The 19,828-nt window shown below is 37.5% G+C and overlaps 1 protein-coding gene across 1 annotated transcript in view; it reads left to right on the forward strand.

Moving 5' to 3' along the window:
* LOC122804002 (protein mono-ADP-ribosyltransferase PARP14-like) overlaps positions 1–19,828 on the forward strand; it is a 1,683,704-nt gene that overhangs the window by 1,419,850 nt on the left and 244,026 nt on the right. The window contains exon 11 of the mRNA XM_044073683.1: positions 8,168–8,317. Coding sequence (XP_043929618.1) covers positions 8,168–8,317 — 150 coding nt within the window. The remainder of the gene's footprint in view (positions 1–8,167; positions 8,318–19,828) is intronic.

Consider the following 19,828-nt stretch of genomic DNA (forward strand, 5'->3'; position numbering starts at 1 on the left):
TAAGTCCATTAGTCATCAGTCAGAGGATGCTTGTATGCCAGACACAGGTCACCTCTTAGCAGTCTGTAGCATACCAAACAAAGTGACAAGACTTTACGTCAGTCCATGTAGGACATGTTGTTTATGCCTTTTATCCTTTTAGTAAAGTATCTCTGTGGGCCTTCCAGCTGTTGCATGTGTTCTGATCAGGTACATGCCCACTCTATTGAACGACTGGCCTAATGAGGGCTAAGTAAAGGAGAACAGTGACATCCTTAGATCTAGACAGAAGTCCGTTTGTTTTTAAGCTGTTCAATATAGAAGGACTTTATTACAGCAAGACACATGTTGATCAAAATTTAGGTCACTGTTCACATAAGTTCCCAAATCCTGAATGACTGTGTCTACTCTTAGGGGCATACTGTCAATTATCCCTTTTTAATGGCAGCTTCTGTTCTAGATTCATCTAAAAACTCTACTAGTGCAAGTGTTTTGCTTAGAATTCCACTATTCCTTTTTCTTTGCCTATACTCTGATATCAGTTCCTGATAAGGAAGGCAGTCTCTGGTCTGTAGTCCAAATGTCTTCTTGGCCTCTTCCTACTCTATTACTTTTCCCTCTGTAATTATTTTTTCCCAGTTCCTTGGTTACTTTGTCATTTTCCTTTAGTAAATTCCAGCCTCCTTTTGCCTATTCTCTATACCCCTAATTGTAGTCATCTCTAGTGGCAAAATATTCTTTCTCCTTTCCCATGTTGGCTTAGTTCTTAGAATACTTTCTCCTACTTTATAAATGTAATATTCTACATGACTGTTGTTATTCTCCTTTAGGATCTGCATCCAAAGTCCCACTCTGTCCTTATTTTTGAATTTCTTCCCTGCTTCATCATCATCCCTTTCTACTTTGAATTGTAGCTTTCTACCTGTGTTATGTATAAGAGCTTTAACGGTGTATTTCTAAGACATCTCTTCAAATCCGGCAATGCTAAACCATCTTGTTCTGTTGGAAGGATGAACTTATCCCAAATGACTCTTACCCTCCTCCCCTCCCAGATAAAATCCTTCAGCTCTTTATTAATTATTATCTAAACTTCTCTGGTTGATAAAAACATGTGACACCTGTGTATAAAACTTAGTGGACTAAAAATAATCTACTGCTTGAATTTTGATATTCGTATTCCAGATTCTCAGTTTTTCTATTATCTTTTGCATAGTCTGTTCCCACATATCCTTAGGTGCTATAACAGAATCCTTTCTAACTCATATTCCTAAATGCTTAATTTTATCATGCCCCCATAAGTACGGGTATTGCCGAACCAATTCACATGTGGGTACATAGTTTACAGCTATAGCCTTTGTTTTATTTTCGTTAATTTGATATCTTGAAAAAACTTAAAGCTGTCTCAGAATGACCACAGCACTTAGATATTCTTTTCTGGTTTAATCAGGTACAAAATAATATTGGCTGCAAATAAAGGCAACATTTCTTAATTACCATTCCAATTATATCTTTGAATTTCTGAGTCCCTTATTTTCTTTACCAATGTTTCTAAATATAACACAAATAAAGGGGAAAGAGGGCATCCCTGCCTGGTTCTTCTGTTCAGACACAACTTATCAGAGAGGAACCCTCCCACTTTGATTTTTGCCTTTCATCCCCCATATATCATCCTAATTAACTGTATTATTGTATCAGGGAATGCAAATTCTTCCATTGCCTTACTCATAAAATCCCAGCTTTTTCTGTCAAATGCTTTCTCTGCATCAAGACATACCAACAACAGTGGTATTTTCTTGTATTCTACTTCCCTGTAGATCAGTGATGGCGAACCTTTTGGGCTTGGAGTGTCAACATTTCGGGAAATGTCTGTCTTGACTGCTGCCGTGTCACCCCCACTCCCGAACAAAAGAGAAACAATTCTTTACATATTTATTTATTTAAGAAAATATAGTCCAGTCATGTTTGTTGCAATGTATTATAAAAGTAAAATAAAAATTAGTGACTTACAATAAGGAAAACAATATGCATACTGATAATTAGGCTTAAAATAGTGCACCAAAAAATGACACTACTTTTAATAGTAATTTTGAATTGAACTGAAAAAAAATACGGAACACATTGTATTTGATCTGATTAACATCAATTAATGAAATTTTTGTTGCTGAATTTTAATAAATAAGTGCAGGGTCACATATTTCTTTTATTTTTGTTCAGTCAGTTTCTGTGGTAACTTGTGTTGTTGAATGCTGCTGTGTCACCCAAAACTTTGTGGTGTGACAATGTTGACACGTGTGTCATAGGTTTGCCATCACTGCTCTAGCTCATCATTGTTATATTAATGTTGTCAAATGTTTGCCTCCCCTCCACAGTATCACATTGATCCACATCTATCAATTTTGGTAACACTTTTGCCATTCCTTTAGTCATTATAGACATAATCACTTTATAATTATGGTTTTAAAATTGAAATGGGCTTATATGAAACTGGATTTGATGTTTTTCACTGTTTTTAGGTATTGTAGCCACCACTGCTTTTTTTTAGACTGTTCGGGTTTCCCCTCCTTTTAAAATATTGTTATATAATACCTTCTAGATCTTTATCACTTTCCTCCCTCCTAGCTTCCAAACTTCCACTGGAGTGCCATGTATTCCTGGAACTTTCCTGCTGATTGGTTATACATCACTCTTTTTATCTCATCTCCTATCTTAACTGTTAGTTGTTGAGCCTGATTTAACCCTAACCTTGGTATATTTAAGTCTTCCATAAATATTTCCATTTGTGCTTTTTTTGGTTTCCCCAGTTCTCTGCGTTATACCAATTTTCATAAAAGTTCCAAAATGCCTCTTAATACCTGTACAGGATCTCTGGTTGTTTTCCTTGTTATAGGTTCCCTGAGTTTGGCAACAACCTTTTCAACTTTCTGTTGCTCAAGACATTATGCCAAAAGTTCTTGTGCTTTGGCGTTATTATCAAAAAGAGTTGCTTAACAGCAGTCTTTCTAAACTTAAGCATGTTATCCTGGTACTCCCTTATTTTCTCTTTCGCACTCCGCAGTTGTGCCTCTTCTTATTTTGTGAGATTCCATTTATTCTGCAATACTTTAATCTGTGTCTGTCCCTGTAAATAATTCGTTACTTCTTAACCATATCTCTTTTCTTTTATTTTTACTGTATTTTTAAACTCCACTTTTATTTTATCCCACTCACTACCTATAACTTTTGAAAAACTATCTTCCCTGATAACTCACAAATAATTCTTACTACACATTCCTTAAATTCCTCACTTTTTAACAGATAGATGGGGAAGTCTCAGTGTCTCATTTTTACTTCATTACCTTCATTTTTATCTTAGTTATTATTGGCACATGATCTGAATAAGTTATTGGATGTGTCTCAAAGCTCTCAATTAAATGCATATATTCCTGTGTCATGGACCTTAGGGTTAGGGCATGGGTTGGGAGTAAGGGATATTTAGTAAGAAGCCCCCCCCCCCCCCCCTTATCAAGGAGGCGTTTAATTATAACCATATTGGAGAACATGCTGTCATGCCTAAACCCTAAGGTCCATGAGTACTTCACGGAAGTTTGTGTAACACCGTTGTGTACTGTGAACTTTGCTGCAATGCTTTAAGTGCTGCAGTGAAGCATTCCATCATTATTGAATGAGTTAGTGAAAATTCTGTATGGAACCCGTTCCTGTGATATGTAATTTCTGTGTAATCTAGCACAGCTGTTGTACCTTTGGGAATAACATGTAAATTCTCTCTGAGTTTCTTCTATTGAATTCACATCTTGCATACTAAACCTTTTCAGAAATTTCTTCAGATATCCCTTCCTAGGCCCCCAGATATACCCTCATTGTTGTAAATCAAATTCCAGTCCCCATCTGTAAGTAATATTCCATGCTGAAACCTGATTATTGCTGTCAGTTTTTTTATTTCCATAATAGCAGTTTTATGTAGAATATAAATACATGTCAGTGTAGCCATCCTCCCTTGCTAGTAACCCCTTATTACCACAAATCTACTATTATTTTTTTCCCTCTTCTCCTACGTAAAGACTGTTTTGAATAGTTTCTGCAGGGTGTCTGACAATTTGTGTTTCATGCTAGTAAATAAGTTGTGGGTAGTAATTAATAAACAGTTGAAAAGTTTTATCTGTGAGGGGAAGAGAGCAAGAGTTAATTGGGATTAGTTGATCCTTCCAATAGAACAAGGAAGTTAAGGATTACTTGATTTGAAGGGATATTTTAGAGCCAGACAGTTAAGGCTTGCATACATAACACAAACAGAAAGCTACAATTCAAAGTGGAAAGGGATGATGATGAAGCAGAGCGGTAATTCAAGAATAAGGAAAGAGTAGGATTTTGGACACAGATTCTTAAGGAGAATAACAACAGTCATGCAGAATATTATATTCATAAAGTAACAGAAAGTATACTAAGAACTAAGCCCACTCAGGGATGAAGAAAGGAAAGTCTGCTGATAGGGATGACTGCAATTAAGGGTACAGAGAATAGGTAAGAGAGGATTGGAATTTACTGGAAAAAGCTGGTGAAGGAACCAAGGTACTAGGAACAGATAATCTGAGAGGATAATGTGATAGAATGAGAAGAGGCCAAGAAGACATTTGGAATGCAGGCTAGAGATTATCTTCCCTATCAAGGACTGATATCAGAGTATGGACAAAGAGAAGGGGATAGAGGAATCTTAAATTATATAAAATATTGCATGAGAACTACAGGAATCAGTCAGAGGAGATTAGAAAAGATTTGGAAGAGGTATTAGACAAGGAGTTCACAAAGAAACATTAGGTGGACATATATATGGCTCCCAAATATTTCACAAAATGTAGGATTTTTGCTTAGAAGCATATGCCTAGGCATACTCCATAAAATTGTTCTCAGGTAGATGGCAAATGTTGGAAGTATAATGGGGAAGAAAGAGTTACCTGGGAGCATATGCTCTAGTGTAATGAGTTTTTAGACTTTAAAAATTCCCCATAAAGTACTCTTTTCAGGAATTTGGGCAAGGGAATGAGTGTAACTAAGCAAATGATTTTTTGAACTGGGATACAGGATCTGAATTGCCTAAACATAGTAAGGCCTTGTTAACTTTTATTCTAGTGGCTGCCAAAAAAGCAATTACTGTGAAATGGAAAACAAAGTCTAAACCAGCCATACTTAAATTGTGAAGATAAAATAATAGGAAGTGAGATCTTTAGAAAAGGGTAGGAGTAAATTAAATAGAAAAAATTAAAATTTTGGGAATAATGCATGCAGAAAATGTTTTGGTACAGGAATGATATTTAAGAGAAGGCAGGAACTGAAGAATTTATATAATGTTACTTTGATTATGTAGTATAGAACAATGTATATGATATATAATATTTGTAAATGTGAACTTGTTAATATGATTTGATTACTTTTATAGAAATGCAAGTTTGCCTGTGTCACAAGTGATAATTCAATAAAGGTATTTAAGGATATTCGGGGAGGTGGGGGGTGAAGTTGGAGCTGAATTTGTCCACTAGTAGCTTGACAATGTCATCTGGGTCTCAGTATGTGGTATCATATGCTATTAGCTGTGCACAGTGTTGGACATTGTTTCTGACATTTCTAGCACAGTTAAAGAAGGCTTTGTGGTTATCTTTCAGCTGGGTGGCTTTTTTTTTACCTCATACCTGGCTTTGGTTGAGTTGATAAGCATTCAGTGTTCCTTGTTTAGTTTAACAAGTACATTTTTGGCTTCGTGAAAGTTAGATTTATTTTTGTGCGCAGTGAGTTTTTTCTTTTGTTGTACAGCCTGTTTATATGCACACCCCCTACTAATTATATATACTGTCAGATTGCACAGAATCAGGGAAAGGGCATATTTCCCAACCTCAAGAACTGAGTGATTTCGCACACCTGTCGACCATCTGCTTATTCGCCCAAATTTCATCAACTAAACAGATGTCAACCAATTACAGTAGTGACATGTCAGTGCTCACACTCGCACATGTATGTATATGCACATCTCTCTCTCTCTATATATATATATATATAGATATATATATATATATATATATATATATATATATATATATATATATATATAAATATATATATAGAGAGAGATACACATATATGCTCCTTTTATATATGATTCTGTTACACTTCACTGCCATTTCACTTCATCAACAAGAAAAAAAGCAGTGCTACATTTTGTCCAAAACTCATTTGTTGACAGTAGTCTTCATTGAACCACATTTCCTTGACAATTAAATGCACACAAAATATACCTCAAAAACCTTTTTTTGCAGGGAGGTGTGCCTCCCTGCACCCACCTATCATAAATCCATAGTCACATGATAGAGGAGAAAAGAGAATGCTGCTTACACACTGAACCACTGCTGGTTGTTGTTGTTGTTGTTTGTCTTTTTCTTTTTTTCCTGTTACGAAGCCGCCACAGCGCGAACCGGGGCTAATAATGGCAGGTAGATTTTATGGTGCCGTGCCAGCCAGAGCCCAACATTCAGCGAAGCGCAGCGCGGTCACGCGCATGTCTGACTAATGCCTGGGAGTGAATGGGACTCAACCGAGAGGAGAAGAAGCAGACTGAATTGAACAGGAGAACCTCCTGCTGTGAGGCAACAATGCTACCGCTGCACCACCGCAGCTTCCTGCACATACTTAAAGTTTTAGAGATGGCAGTACAACATAACAGAGGATATTATCATAGTAAAAATAATGATCCGCACTAATTTGCATTGGAGTTCCTAGCCTCCAAAACTGCACCAGTAGTCATTTCTTGAACTCTTACATACTTTTCCATGAAGTAAGTGTCAATAGAATTTAGTGTCAATTAAATGATTTGTAGGTAAAATGAACCACCCTTTTTCTTTGTTGATAATGTTGATAATGTCAATCAAAGCAATGGAATCCATATACAATGTTTGTGTATGTCTGTCTGTGTGTCCTGCAACCCTTAGTCCTCTCAGATTATTTCTGGGACCACCAGCCAGTTGTCCATACTGCCTGATCAGATCCATTGAGGTGAAACAGCTCGGCAGTACTCCTGCACCCATAACATTGAAAAGGTATATTTTTAGTAATGCCATACTTGTTCTACTCTCTCCTCCTGCGATTAGCAGTGAGGTGGCTTGTATCTACCCTTTTACTCTACTGCTGTATTGACATTTTAATGAAATTCCAGGGGGAAGCACTCACATCATTCATTTAATGACTAGTCCCAAAAATGTGATCACATTTTCTAGCACTTTTCTGCCTTCTTTGCCATAATGCTGACATACACACTTGTAGTCATGTGGGTTTCATGACCAGCTGTACCAGTTTATGGGGTTCCAGACACCTCACTAAAGCCTGATCTGACAATGGTACTGTTGGTGAAGTAGAGGTATCCCAAACTGATACCATGCACCCAGCATCCATTGTGTAACACTGTCACATGCCTGTGTGCAAATTCCCCATATCTAATCCTGCTTCTGCTGCCTTGCAGTTGTTCAAGTCTATGTTTCTGAAACTGGGGGAAATATACACCTGTTGGTGGCCTATATAACTTGCAGTTGTCCCTTTCGGCAGTTTTGCAACAGTGCACAAGCAGCTGAATGGCCATTCACCAACAAAGATGCATCACTGAGTTGAATTCTACCATCTGGTTGTAAAGCAACATGTCCTGCAACTACTTCACATAAGCCTGTCAGTATGTAACTGTTGTTATAAAGTACCTGTTATTCATGTTATTTCCATCTGAGATGTACGAGTGTTCTTTGCAGGCTATGAAACCTAGATTCCAGAAGTTGTTAAATTCTCCACTAGTCTTTTCTATTTTGATGTATTTGTTTTTAGTGATGACAGTGCTGTAAATTACTATTTTCAGAGATTATAGCTGACAGAAATCACAAGCCATTATTACTGTCCATTTTACTTTCTGTTGTTTTTGGCTTAAATTCCCAATTATGTAATAACCTTTGATGACCATGCAATAAACTGCTATTGTCTTCACAGCTGTGGCTGACAGAGATCATCAGCCGTTATTAGTTTCTATATTACTCAAAAAATTTTAAATGCATATACTAGTTTTTAAATGCATAATAAACATTTTACGGACACCTGATATATACAAATTACTGGAAAAAATCTTAATTTATATTATGATGTGTAACTGTAGCATATGCTTTTTCTACAGCATTCTTTGGAAAAATTTCATCTCCAACTTTGGGAGTAAATGAAATGCAAGTAGGATCCTTGAAGCTAGAAGTACTGACAGGAGACATTACAAAAGAGAAAACAGATGCCATAGTGAATTCTTCCAATGACCGTTTTACATTGAAACAAGGTAAACTGCAACAGTAAATGAAGTCATAGGCAGAAATCGTCTATATGTTTTAATGCAGAGCTGTTTCCTCCAGGTAGTTTCTTGTAAACAAAAAAGCTATTGAGATATTTTTTCTCATCGGGTTATTGCTCTGATGTAATGTGTCAAGTGCTAATGTCCTGCAGTGAATGAACTTTTCTGTAGCAGTATGGTGGTGACATAGGGTAGCATCAACTTCCACATGTATGTGTGAATTCTGCCTCAGTTGTCTTTCGTTTGTTTTCAGTTACTTATTCTGAAGTAGTGGTGTTGTAAAGCTAGTAATCAGTTCCCACTAAGTGCTTTATTTTTAAACAGCGTTATGAAATTCTCACTTAAGACAAAGGCATACATACATTAACAGAAAACAAACCATATTATTTGCATTTCCATACATTATACATCACATGTCTTTTCTTTCTTTGTTACTGTCATCAATACATTACATAAATTGTGTAATTCCTGCCTTCCCTTACATCTCACTTCTCCTCCTAAACATTATTCTGCATGTATTGTTTCTATAATTTACACTTATTTCTATGTAATTTGCTCCTTCCCTTTTCTAAAGATCCCTCTTTCAGTTCTTTTATCTTTTTTATAATATTCAGTTTTTCAAATATAGTTGGTTTAGACTTTTTGATTTCCAGCTGTTCTGACAGACAACAGAATTAAACTTACTAAGACTTTAATGTGTCTAGGCATTGCAGATCCTGTGTCCCAGCTAAAAAGTCATGTCCTTTGTTACAGCCATTTGCTTACTGATAATTTCTGACAGAGTACTTTGTAGGGAATTTTTTAAATTTGCCTTCTCAATACACTCCTCCCTCTTCCCTGAGTCACATCCAACATTTGCTTTCTACCTAAGGAAACACTAGTCTGCTTGGGATATAAAAATACCTATGCCAACACTTCCAAGCAAAAATCGTAAACCTTGTGGACTTTGCTGCATACCTGGGAGCCATACATAGGTCCTCGCATTGTTGTCTTGTAAATTGCTTTTCCAGTAGCTCTTTCCAGTCTTTTCTAACCTCATCTGATTGATTCTTCTAGTTATCATGCGTATTGTATACTCCATACTAATTATCTCTTTTTAACAACAGTTTCTGTCCTAAATTCGACTAAACACACTACCAGAGCAGATCTTTCACTTAAGATTACCCTCTCGTTCTCTCTTTACCTGTACTTCTGCTTTTAATCCCTGATTGGGAAGGCAGTCTTTAGCATGCATTTCAAACATCTTCTTGGCCTCATCTCACCCTCTCTAGTTATTTGCTGTCAGTACAGTGATTCCTTTGCCAGGTTTCTCTAGTAAATTTTATCCCTCTCTTGCTTATTTTCTGTACCCCTACTTGCAATTATCACTGTTGGAAAAATCTCCTTTCGCCATTCTCGTGTTGGCTTAGTTCTTAGAATACTTTCTGCTACTTTATAAATATTCTGTATAGTTGTTGTTATTTCTCTTTTAAAGATCTGTATCCAAAAACCCACTGTTTATTTCTTGACCTTCCCCCTGCTTCATCATCATCATCATCATCATCAATTTTCATTTTGAATTATAACCTTCTGCTTATGTTATATATAGGAACCTTAACTGTGTAGTTTTAAAACATCCCTTCAAATCAAAATAAAAAACTGACATAAAACCAAAAGAAACTAAGAACTATAAAAAAATAAAAACTTCTTCACCTGGATAGGTTAAAAAATGAGCCGAACTTGTATCAAGCACTTTCGTTCTTTATTAGTAACAAGAACTTCTTCAGAGTGTGAACAAGGTAAAATGTGAGACACGAAATGTATGTAGAGAAGTCATAAAATGTTTAAGTAACATCCATTCATACCTAAGAAAAGAACATTTCAAAAAATGAAGCAGTGCAAAGGCTGGAATTCCTAAAAGTAGTAAAACCTCAGGAGACAATAAACGTGTTGTAAACATTAATTAGAGACTGCACTAGCTACAGTAAATACTTGTAAAATAAAATCACCAAGGCTACCTTCTCCATCTGAGAGCACATTTAATATTTAAACTTTCATTTAATCAAGAAAAACACTTAGCATTTAACTGGAGCTGCCACTTTAATTTCTGGACCTCTAAGAGTGTCTACATCTCCAAAAAAAAAAAAATAACCCAACCTGTTGTAAGATGAGAAATTGAAACTTGTTAAAATCCCTGCAATACTGGCTGTGCTTGGCTAATGCATTCTTAAGGTCTTTTTTTTGCGAATAGCCGCACAGTGCTCTTTAATGCATGTTGACAGCTTACGTGATGTTTTTCCAATATAAAGGCAAGAACATGTCATACAGATACCTCTGTATACTACATTCAAACTATCAAATCAGTTAATCCTAAATCACCTTGTTCTATTGGAAGGATCAACTTATCCCACTTAACTCTTGCCCTCTTCCACTCCAAGATAAATTCCTTCAACTTTTTAACAATTATTGTCCACAATCTTTCCTCTGGTTAATAAAAATATGCCTGACTCACATATAAAATTAAAGGGACTAAAAACATTTTCACTGCTTGTATCTTACAATCAGGAGCTTCCAGTCTTTTAGTTTTTGTATTATCTTTTGTTTAGACTCTGCCCACATCTCCTTAACTGCCATAATCCATACTCCTAAATACTTCATCTTATCTTGTCCCCATAAATATGGGTATTGCTGAAGCAATTCATAATGTGTGCATAAATTACAGCTTTAGTCTTTGTTTTATTTTAATTAATTTGATATCACATAAAAAAGATCTGAAACTGACTCAAAGTGGTCCACTACACTGAGATGCCCTTTTCTCGATTTATCAGGTACAAAATAATATCATCTGCAATAAAGTCAGCTTTTCTTGATTACCATACCAGTTATGTCCTTTGCATTTCTGAGTCCCTTATTTTCTTTTCCAGTGGCTCAAATATAATGCAAATAACAACGAGGAATGAGGACACCCTTGCCCAGTTCCTCAGTTCGAAAACAACTTATCAGATATGAACGTTCACACTTTAATTCTTGCCTGTGAGCCTTCATGCATCCTCCTAATTAACCTTATTGTGTTAGGGAATGCAAATACTTCCATTGCCCTACTCATAAAATCCCAGCTTTTTGTACTGAATGCTTTCTCAGCATCAAGACCCACAAACAACAGCTATATTTTCTTACATTCTGCTTTCCTGTGAATCATCATTGTTATGTTAATGTTGTCAAGTGATTGCCTACCCTCCATAAAACCACATTGATCCATATCTGTTAATTTTGGCAGCACTATTTCCATTCCTTTAGCTAGTATAGATATAAACACATACTTCTATCTACACTGATCCTCTTACACAACATAACATCACCTCACACACTCTTAACCCCTATACATAAAGCCCCCGCCTACCCTCACCAAAGCTGCTTTTCGTACCCTCAGCAACCCATACTCATCTCTGCATCTGTCATTCCAATGAATATACTACTCCCTAAAATAAAAACTCCTTCTTTCAACCATACTACATCTAAGTATAAGACAAAATACTTTCACAACTACCCACAAAAATGAAAGCTTATGACTTCCCAAGGACTCTGCTCTTGTCAGGTGATATACACCCAAACCCTGGTCCTAACACTATCCCTAACACCCCAGAAAATATCAGCCCTAATTCTAATCAACCATCCATACCAAAAAAGAAAATCTCCTATTCTATCAATACTCAAAGTATGCTCAACACACTAAGCCAGTTTCATGCTTGGGTATCTGTTCATCCCCCTTACATTATCTCTGTCACAGAAACTTGGCTTAAACCTCAAAACCAAGATAAATGCATTCTTCTTCCAGGTTATAATATACTTCGGCAAGATTTCCTAAAGAAAAAAGGTGGAGGTGTTGCTTTAGTGTACTCTAACTACCTCACTCTCTCCTTTCCTAAAGAGCCAATTCCCTCCTTTACACCTGCTGAAATACTAATAACAAACCTCAAACCCAATGACTTTACTACCATCACAGTAGTAGCCATATAGATTCCACCAGGGGACAAAATCCCCTTAATGGAAAATATACTGTCATACCTCTCCATAAATTTCCCCTAATGAAACTATCCTTCTTGGGGACGTAAACATTAATTGGCATAACCTTAATAATCCAAACCCTCCATGGCTTTACACAACTAATCTCCAAACCTACCCATACTAATAACTCTCATTCTTCAAGCTCCTTGATAGATTGGATACTTGTTTCTAAACTCAGCAAATACCATGACCGTGAAACTCTACCTGATGCCCTGAGCGACCACTCACCTATAAAAGTGCTACGATACATCACCCACCTCCCCAAACCACACCGGCTTATCACCCACCACAAACTTTCAACTTTTAACCCAGACGCTTTTAAAATCCTCCTCTCTAAAATTAACTGGAATTTCCTTACTCGGCGCCCACTCAGCGAAGCAGTAAATGCCTTCAACTCAACTTTCCTAAATATTTTAAATTCTCTAGCCCCAGTGAGAAAAGTCCAATTAAAGGCAAACATTTCACCCTGGCTAACTAAAACTACCCGTCCCCTTTTGAGATCCAGAGGTAGGGCATGGAAAAATGGGTACAAACCAAACTTCCAGATGACCTCCTAAGGTATAAAGAACTTAGAAATCAGACAAAAAAAATATCAACAAAGACAAAAAAGACTTTTATTATAATCCCCCAAAACATTAAAATATGATCAAAAAAAGTCTGGAATGTTATAAACCAAATACTACATCCAGGTAACCCAACTTCACCAAACCCATGTCATGACAAGTCACCTGAAGAAACTGCCAATACCTTCAACACCTACTTTACCAAATCCATTTCCAAACTATTTAACCCGTACCTCTCAAACGACAACACTTCAAACCTCCCTATACACCCCTCAACCACTGTCTCAGTAAACTCCTTCTCTCTCAAACCTGTCTCCCGGACTATATCTACTCTCAAAGCTCAAACCATGCTCTGTATCAGCAGGCAATATTCCTTCTTACTTTCTCCAGATTGCTGCACACTCCCTTGCTATGCCTGTGTCTATACTAATCAATTGCTCCACCTCTGAGTCTAAAGTTCCTTTTATCTGGAAACAGTTTTACACTCTTCCTATTTATAAAGGAGGTAACTCCACAGAAATGTCTAATTTCAGACCTATCACTCTCCTTTCCCCGCTCTCCAAAATCCTTGAGAAATGTGTACACAAACCAGTTATGCATTATCTCTTATAAGACAAACTTCTCACTCCAACACAGCATGGCTTCCATCCCAAGCATAGTACAACCACAGCTCTATTATCATTTCTCAATACCTTAGCCCTAGCTAAAGATGATCACACTCATATCCTGTCTATTCCTTGACCTTTCTAAGGCTTTTGACACTACCTTACACACACTGCTGCTTAGTAAACTTGTAGACCTAAACTTCTCCCCTGATACAGTTGCATGGTTCTCCAGCTAACTCTCTGATAGGCTACAGTCAGTATGATGGAACACAGCACTATATACCCCCGTCAGTAAGATCTGGTGTTCCCCAAGGTTCCATTCTTGGACCTCTACTCTTTAATATCTTCACCAACTCACTCCACTCCTTTTGTCCTCAATCTAACATTGTCCAATATGCAGATGACTCCACAGTCATAACTATTGCTAATTTCCCTTTAGAACTCCTAACAAGTACCAAGACATCTTTCAACTCAGTAGAGACATGGCTCACTAATAATCAGCTCATCCGCAACCCTAAGAAAACAAAATTATTACTCTTTCTACCTAAATCTGTAAACCACATTAAACTTTACTTCTCCATAAGGTCCCTAAACAATACTCCTATAGAAGTCGAAACTAGCACAAAACTCCTTGGCATTATCATTGACGACCAACTAAAATTTGATCTTCACATTAACAATTGTATCAAAAAAAAACACCAAAAGCTAGGAATACTGTACAGGAACAACAATTCCTAACTACTGAAGCTAGGATTTCTCTTACCCATGCCTACCTTCTACCATACTTAACCTATTGTTCCCAAATAATCACAAATCTGAACTCCTCCCTACTTACCAAATTAGAATCACCCTACCACAAAATAGCTAGATTTGCCGCTCAACAAACATATAAATATCACCACTTTCTCTGCCTAAAATACCTGAACTGGCCCTAACTACCTCATCTGTTCCTACATTCTCAACTCCAAAGCATACATTCCATCCTATATCAGCCAGATTTCTGTCCAAGTCTATCCTCTCATCTCTCACTACTCCCCTACCAGACTTCTCTGAAGCTCAACCCAAGACCTACTAAAAATCCACAAACCCAAATCCAACACAGGGTGCAACTTATATAGCTACCATCCCTCTATTGCATGGAGCAAACACCCACTAGAAATAAGGTCCCTGACTCACCCCAGAGAATTTAAGCAAGCAACCAAAGACCACTTTAAAAAAGAGTGGTCGAGCCACTGACCCTCCCTGGTTATTGCCTACCTTTTCTAGTACAGTCAAACTAGCTTACTAAAACTTACCATTAACTACTTCATCCTATGCTTCCTGTGCAACCTCCAAAGCTTCTTCTGTACTCTGCTCCCTGAAATTCTTTTGTAACCTTTTAAGTTTCTGCTATTCTGCATACAAAACCTTATATTTACTCAACTCTGTTTTTAAACCAAAACATACAACTTATTCTGCTTTTTTAACATTCTCCTTTTTGTTTATAGTACTTGTATTATCTGTCAGCCATATACATGTATGTAGCTTACGTAGTTTAACTACCAAAATTCTCTATTGCTATTTTTATTGAACTGCATCTGTATTGCTATTTTTATTGCATTGTATGTCTTTGGAGCTTTTCTCCCCGGACCTCCACTGAAAAAGAGCAATAGCTCAGCCGCACACTCCCGGTCAACAAATGTAAAATAAATAAATAATCATGGTTTAAAATAGAAATGGGTCTCTATGAAGGTAAGTCTGATTGTCTTTACCGTCCTTGAGTAATCTAGCCACCACAGCTTTCTTCCAGGATGTTGTTTCTTCCCCTCTTTTAAAAATACTGTTAAGTAAAATCTTCCAGATCTTTATCACTTTCTTCCCTCCTAACCTTTAAACTTCCACAGGAATACCATCTGCTCCTGGAGACTTTCCTGAAGATTGATTATATATCACCTTTTTTATCTCAACCCCTTCTCTCTTAACTGTTAGTTGTTGAGCCTCATTTTCATCTAACCTTAACATAATTAAGGCTTCCATAAATATTTCCATTTGTGCTTTTTTGATTTCCGCATTCTTCTGCTTTAAACATATTTTCATAAAATTTCTAAAAAATCTCTAAAACCTCTATAAGATCTCTGGTTATATTTCTTGTTATAGACTCCCAAAGTTTGGCAACAATCCTTTATACTTTCTGCTGCCTACATCATTGTGGTAAACGTTTTGCTGCTCTGGAGTTATCAAGCAATAGTTGCTTAGCAGTAATCTTTATAAACTCATGTATGTTATCCAGATAACCCCTTATTTTCTCTTCAGCACTCTGCAGTTGTGTATGTTTGTGTTGTGTGAGATTCCCCTTATTGTACAATATTTTAACCTTTTTTAGCCCATCTAAGTAATTTCTGTTACTTCTGAACCATATCTTTTTCTTTCTTTCTTTCCTACTCTGATTTTAAACTCAATTTTCATGTTATTCCACTCACTAGCTATAACTTCTGTAGATATTATAGTCTTTCCTAATAACTCTTGAATAATTTCCACTACCCATTCCTTAAATTCCTCTCTTTTTAACAAGTAAAGTGAGAAAGCACCAGTTTCCCATTTTTACTCCATTATCCTCCATTTCTAACTTAAGTTTTTATTGGAGCATGAAGAGTGATCTTAAATAGTTAATGGATGTGTGTCGAAGCTTTCAATTAAATGCAAATGTTCCTGTGAAATATAATTTCTACCTAGTCTAGCCCAGTTATTGTTCCTCTGGGAATAGTACGAAAATTCTGCTTGAGTTCTTACTGCTGAATTTACATCTGCCATACCAAATATTTTCAAAAATTTCTTCAGAAATCTACCCTCTTTTTGTTATATTTTCCCTTCTAGTTCCTCCTGATACATACTCACTATTGCAAATAATGTTCTCTCCCCACCACTAAGTAATATTCCCTGCTGAAAGCTGATTTCTCCTAAAATTTTCTTAAGGTCCATGGTAGCAGCTTTTGGTAGAATATCAATACACACCAACGTAATCCTTCTTCATCACCAGTAGCCCCTTACTACCACAAATCTACCATTATTGACTTTTTCCCCTTTTCTATCACTATTGTTGTCCATCTAGCAATTAGTATAATTACTCCCCTTTTTCTTTGTCCCTGATATTATGTTGAATATCCACCATAAAATCCTTTCTTTGTCAAATTTGCATGATCATTTCTTTCCAAATGCGATCTTGCAGCACTGCTATTTGCACTCTGCATTTCTTAATGTAATTCATTTCTCTTTCTTTTTTGTCTTTACCTGTAAGGCCATTTGTATTCCAAGATGTCATGGATACCAGTCATCATGGTAAAAAAGCTATTATTCACACTTTTATACATGACAGCTTTTTGAATGTGCATTTCCAACTTTTGTGTTACATGCATAATGTTTGGCAGGCTGTTCTTTTATTCAGTTGTTTCATCGCATCTCCATTTGAACCTTTGTCACATTTTTTCAAGACATTTTGTTTTAAAGAAAACCCTCAAACAAAAAATATTTTCAAAACACCCCATCCTCTAGTAACTTAAAACACACACAGAAATTATATACATCTTCAAAACTGAAGTTTAACCCTCCAGATAGGAACAACTGCCCCAGATCAACAGATGTACCTACAGGCATTACCTAACCTAAGGTTAAGGTTACCTTTGCTAAAGTACATGTCACTGCCTGTGCTTCTACTTACCATGACTACTGTCTGTCCTTTTTCTTATCTTTATTCCCCTTGCATATGTGAAAAACAGTTTGTATACTGTCAGAAAACATTAACTTTTAGCTGTAAGAACAAGTATGCTGGTTATCTTTAAGTATAAATCATACACTGTTCTAGTAAATGCGTTAAAGTATTAGGGCTGTTAGGGAGGCTGCTATCTCTTACTCACTGCCCATAATTTCAGACCTTATTTTTCACTGCTGTGCTTGCCATTGTACCTCTAACATTTGCATTTCCCTTAGTAAAGAATACTCAGAACTCCCAAAAATAATTGTTTGCATCTGGGGAAAGTTCATCTTCATGGAAACTTACTCAGCAATGAATCTTTGTCAATTTCACTCAGAACAGAATGTACAGCTGCCTTCAGCTACAGCCATTTTGATGTCCACTGATCATTTGCTAATGGAATAAATAAGCCAATACCTTTGCAAATGTAAGAAACTTAGCATTGTCATGGCTTTCATTGTCTTAGGTTCTTAGGTTCATAGGTAGGTACTACGCTATCTGCCCGAGGGCATTTATAAGCCTAGCCAGAGTGTGTCGACTTTCGCCGCCCCATTGATTAATTAACTGATCCTTTGTCAAGCAGAGTTACCCATCCACTCGTCAAGGTTTCTCTTGAAGAGTGTTAGTGAGGGGCTCTGCCTGATGTAATTTGGAATTTTGTTCCAAAGCATGGGGAGTCTCTGTGACAGGAATCTATCCCCTCATCAGCATGTTCTATTTATTGTGGCGAGGTTTAGCTCACTAGAGCGTGTGGCTCACAGTGACTTGGATTTCTTTAGGTGGAGCATGTCCATCAATTCTGAGTTGGACATGGCTTTGTAAGTCAGGCAGAGATCACCTCTGAGTAAGCGATATGCCACTGAGTACAGCTGGAGTTTTTTCAGTCGGGCTGCATAGGACATATGTTTGAGACCAGTAATCCTCTTGGTGAGGTACTTTTGTGGTCTTTCCAGCTGTTGGAAGTGTCTTGTGAGGTACATCCCAAATGGGGCATTGTACTCTGTGATGAGTCTAATGAGTGATGAGTAGAGGGGCACTATAACCTCTTTATTTCTAGATGCGAACCCTTTAGCAATTAGATGGGCCACATAGAAGGATTTCCTAACTACTTTGGCAATATTATTGTCAAGGGAGAGATTACTATCTACATGGGTCCCCTGATCTCTTATTACCTCTTCTGTATTAAGGGGGCTGCCATCTATGTGGTAATTAGTGGGTGTTTTGTTTTTCCCAAACTGGATAACAAAGCATTTTTTGGCATATAGCTGGAGGCCATGACTTTGGCACCAGGTGTCTGCCTCAGTAAGGCCCTTTTGGAGGATGTCCGTGTCATCCGGAGAGTCAATTATGGCTCCCAGTGTGCAGTCATCGGCGAACTTGGTTAGCCATGGCCCTCCTGTGTTTGCCTGTACTTCTGAGAAGTATATGCCAAACAATAGGGGTCCCAGAACTGAGCCTTGTAGGACACCACTTGTGACTGGTTTAGAGTCAGACCTAGAGCCCGCTATTCTTACTGTGTGAGTTCTGTCTGTAAGCCATTTGGCAACCCATCTCGTGACGTAGGGGTTTATGTTCAGGCTTGTGAGTTTTTCTGTAATACCCGAGTGGGGAATGGTGTCAAAAGCCTTGGCGAGGTCAAGGTAAGCTGTGTGAACCACCTTTCCCTCGTCTATGGCCTTGGTGACTGTTTCGAAGAAGTCAGCCAGGTTTAGTAGGCATGATCTGCCCTTAACAAAGCCAAACTGGGTTGGGTCAAGTGTTTGGAGGTTCCCATTGTCTTTGTTAATGAGTTCCATGAGGATGCGCTCCATAGCCTTGCAGACCAGGCTAGTCAGGCTTATGGGGGCGATAGTTACCAGGGTCAGTTGTGGCCCCTCCTTTGTGGAGAGGAATAACCATTGCTGTGTGCCATACTATGGGCATGTTAGCCTGTGGAGAGGCTGAAGTCGAACAGCGTGTTTAGGTGGGGGGGGGGTTAGTTCGTTCTGTAGTTCATGCAAGACGCAGCCTGGGACACCATCTGGTCCCATTGACGCTGTGTTTTTGGCTTTTGAAAGGGCTGTTTTCACCTGTGCGTCTGTGATTTTTGGGACACTACACTTTTCTGGTATTGTTGTGGGCCCTTTTGGAGGTGAAAGGGGGGGTTGAAGTTTACACTGAATATATCTACCAGGATGTTGGCAATATCGGTAGGTTTAGCATATTTTGTGCTATTTTGCACTAGTTCAGTGCATATCTGTGAGTTGCCGCTTAGATTCTTAACATAGCTAAAGAAGGCTTTATGGTTATCTTTTGAATCCTTGGCTATTTTTCTTTCGAAGTTAGCCTTGGATGATTTCATGAGGGACCTCAGTTTCTTACTGATACTGATCAGGGATGTCTTTCCTTCTTGGGATTTGCTTTTTTTCTGAACTAGTTTCTTCCTTCTGTTGTATAGCCTGTTTATTGCAGGGGTCCACCAAACTGGTTTCCTTCTCTTAGAGTGAATCTTGGTTTTGCTAGGAATGGCACGATCCATGCATCCTTGCAGGTGCTCATAGAGTGCATTTGTAAAGGTTTC

The sequence above is a fragment of the Protopterus annectens genome, chromosome 6.part0 (genome assembly GCF_019279795.1).
Source record: "Protopterus annectens isolate FY-2018-M chromosome 6.part0, PAN1.0, whole genome shotgun sequence".
Classification (NCBI taxonomy): Eukaryota; Metazoa; Chordata; order Ceratodontiformes; family Protopteridae; genus Protopterus; species Protopterus annectens.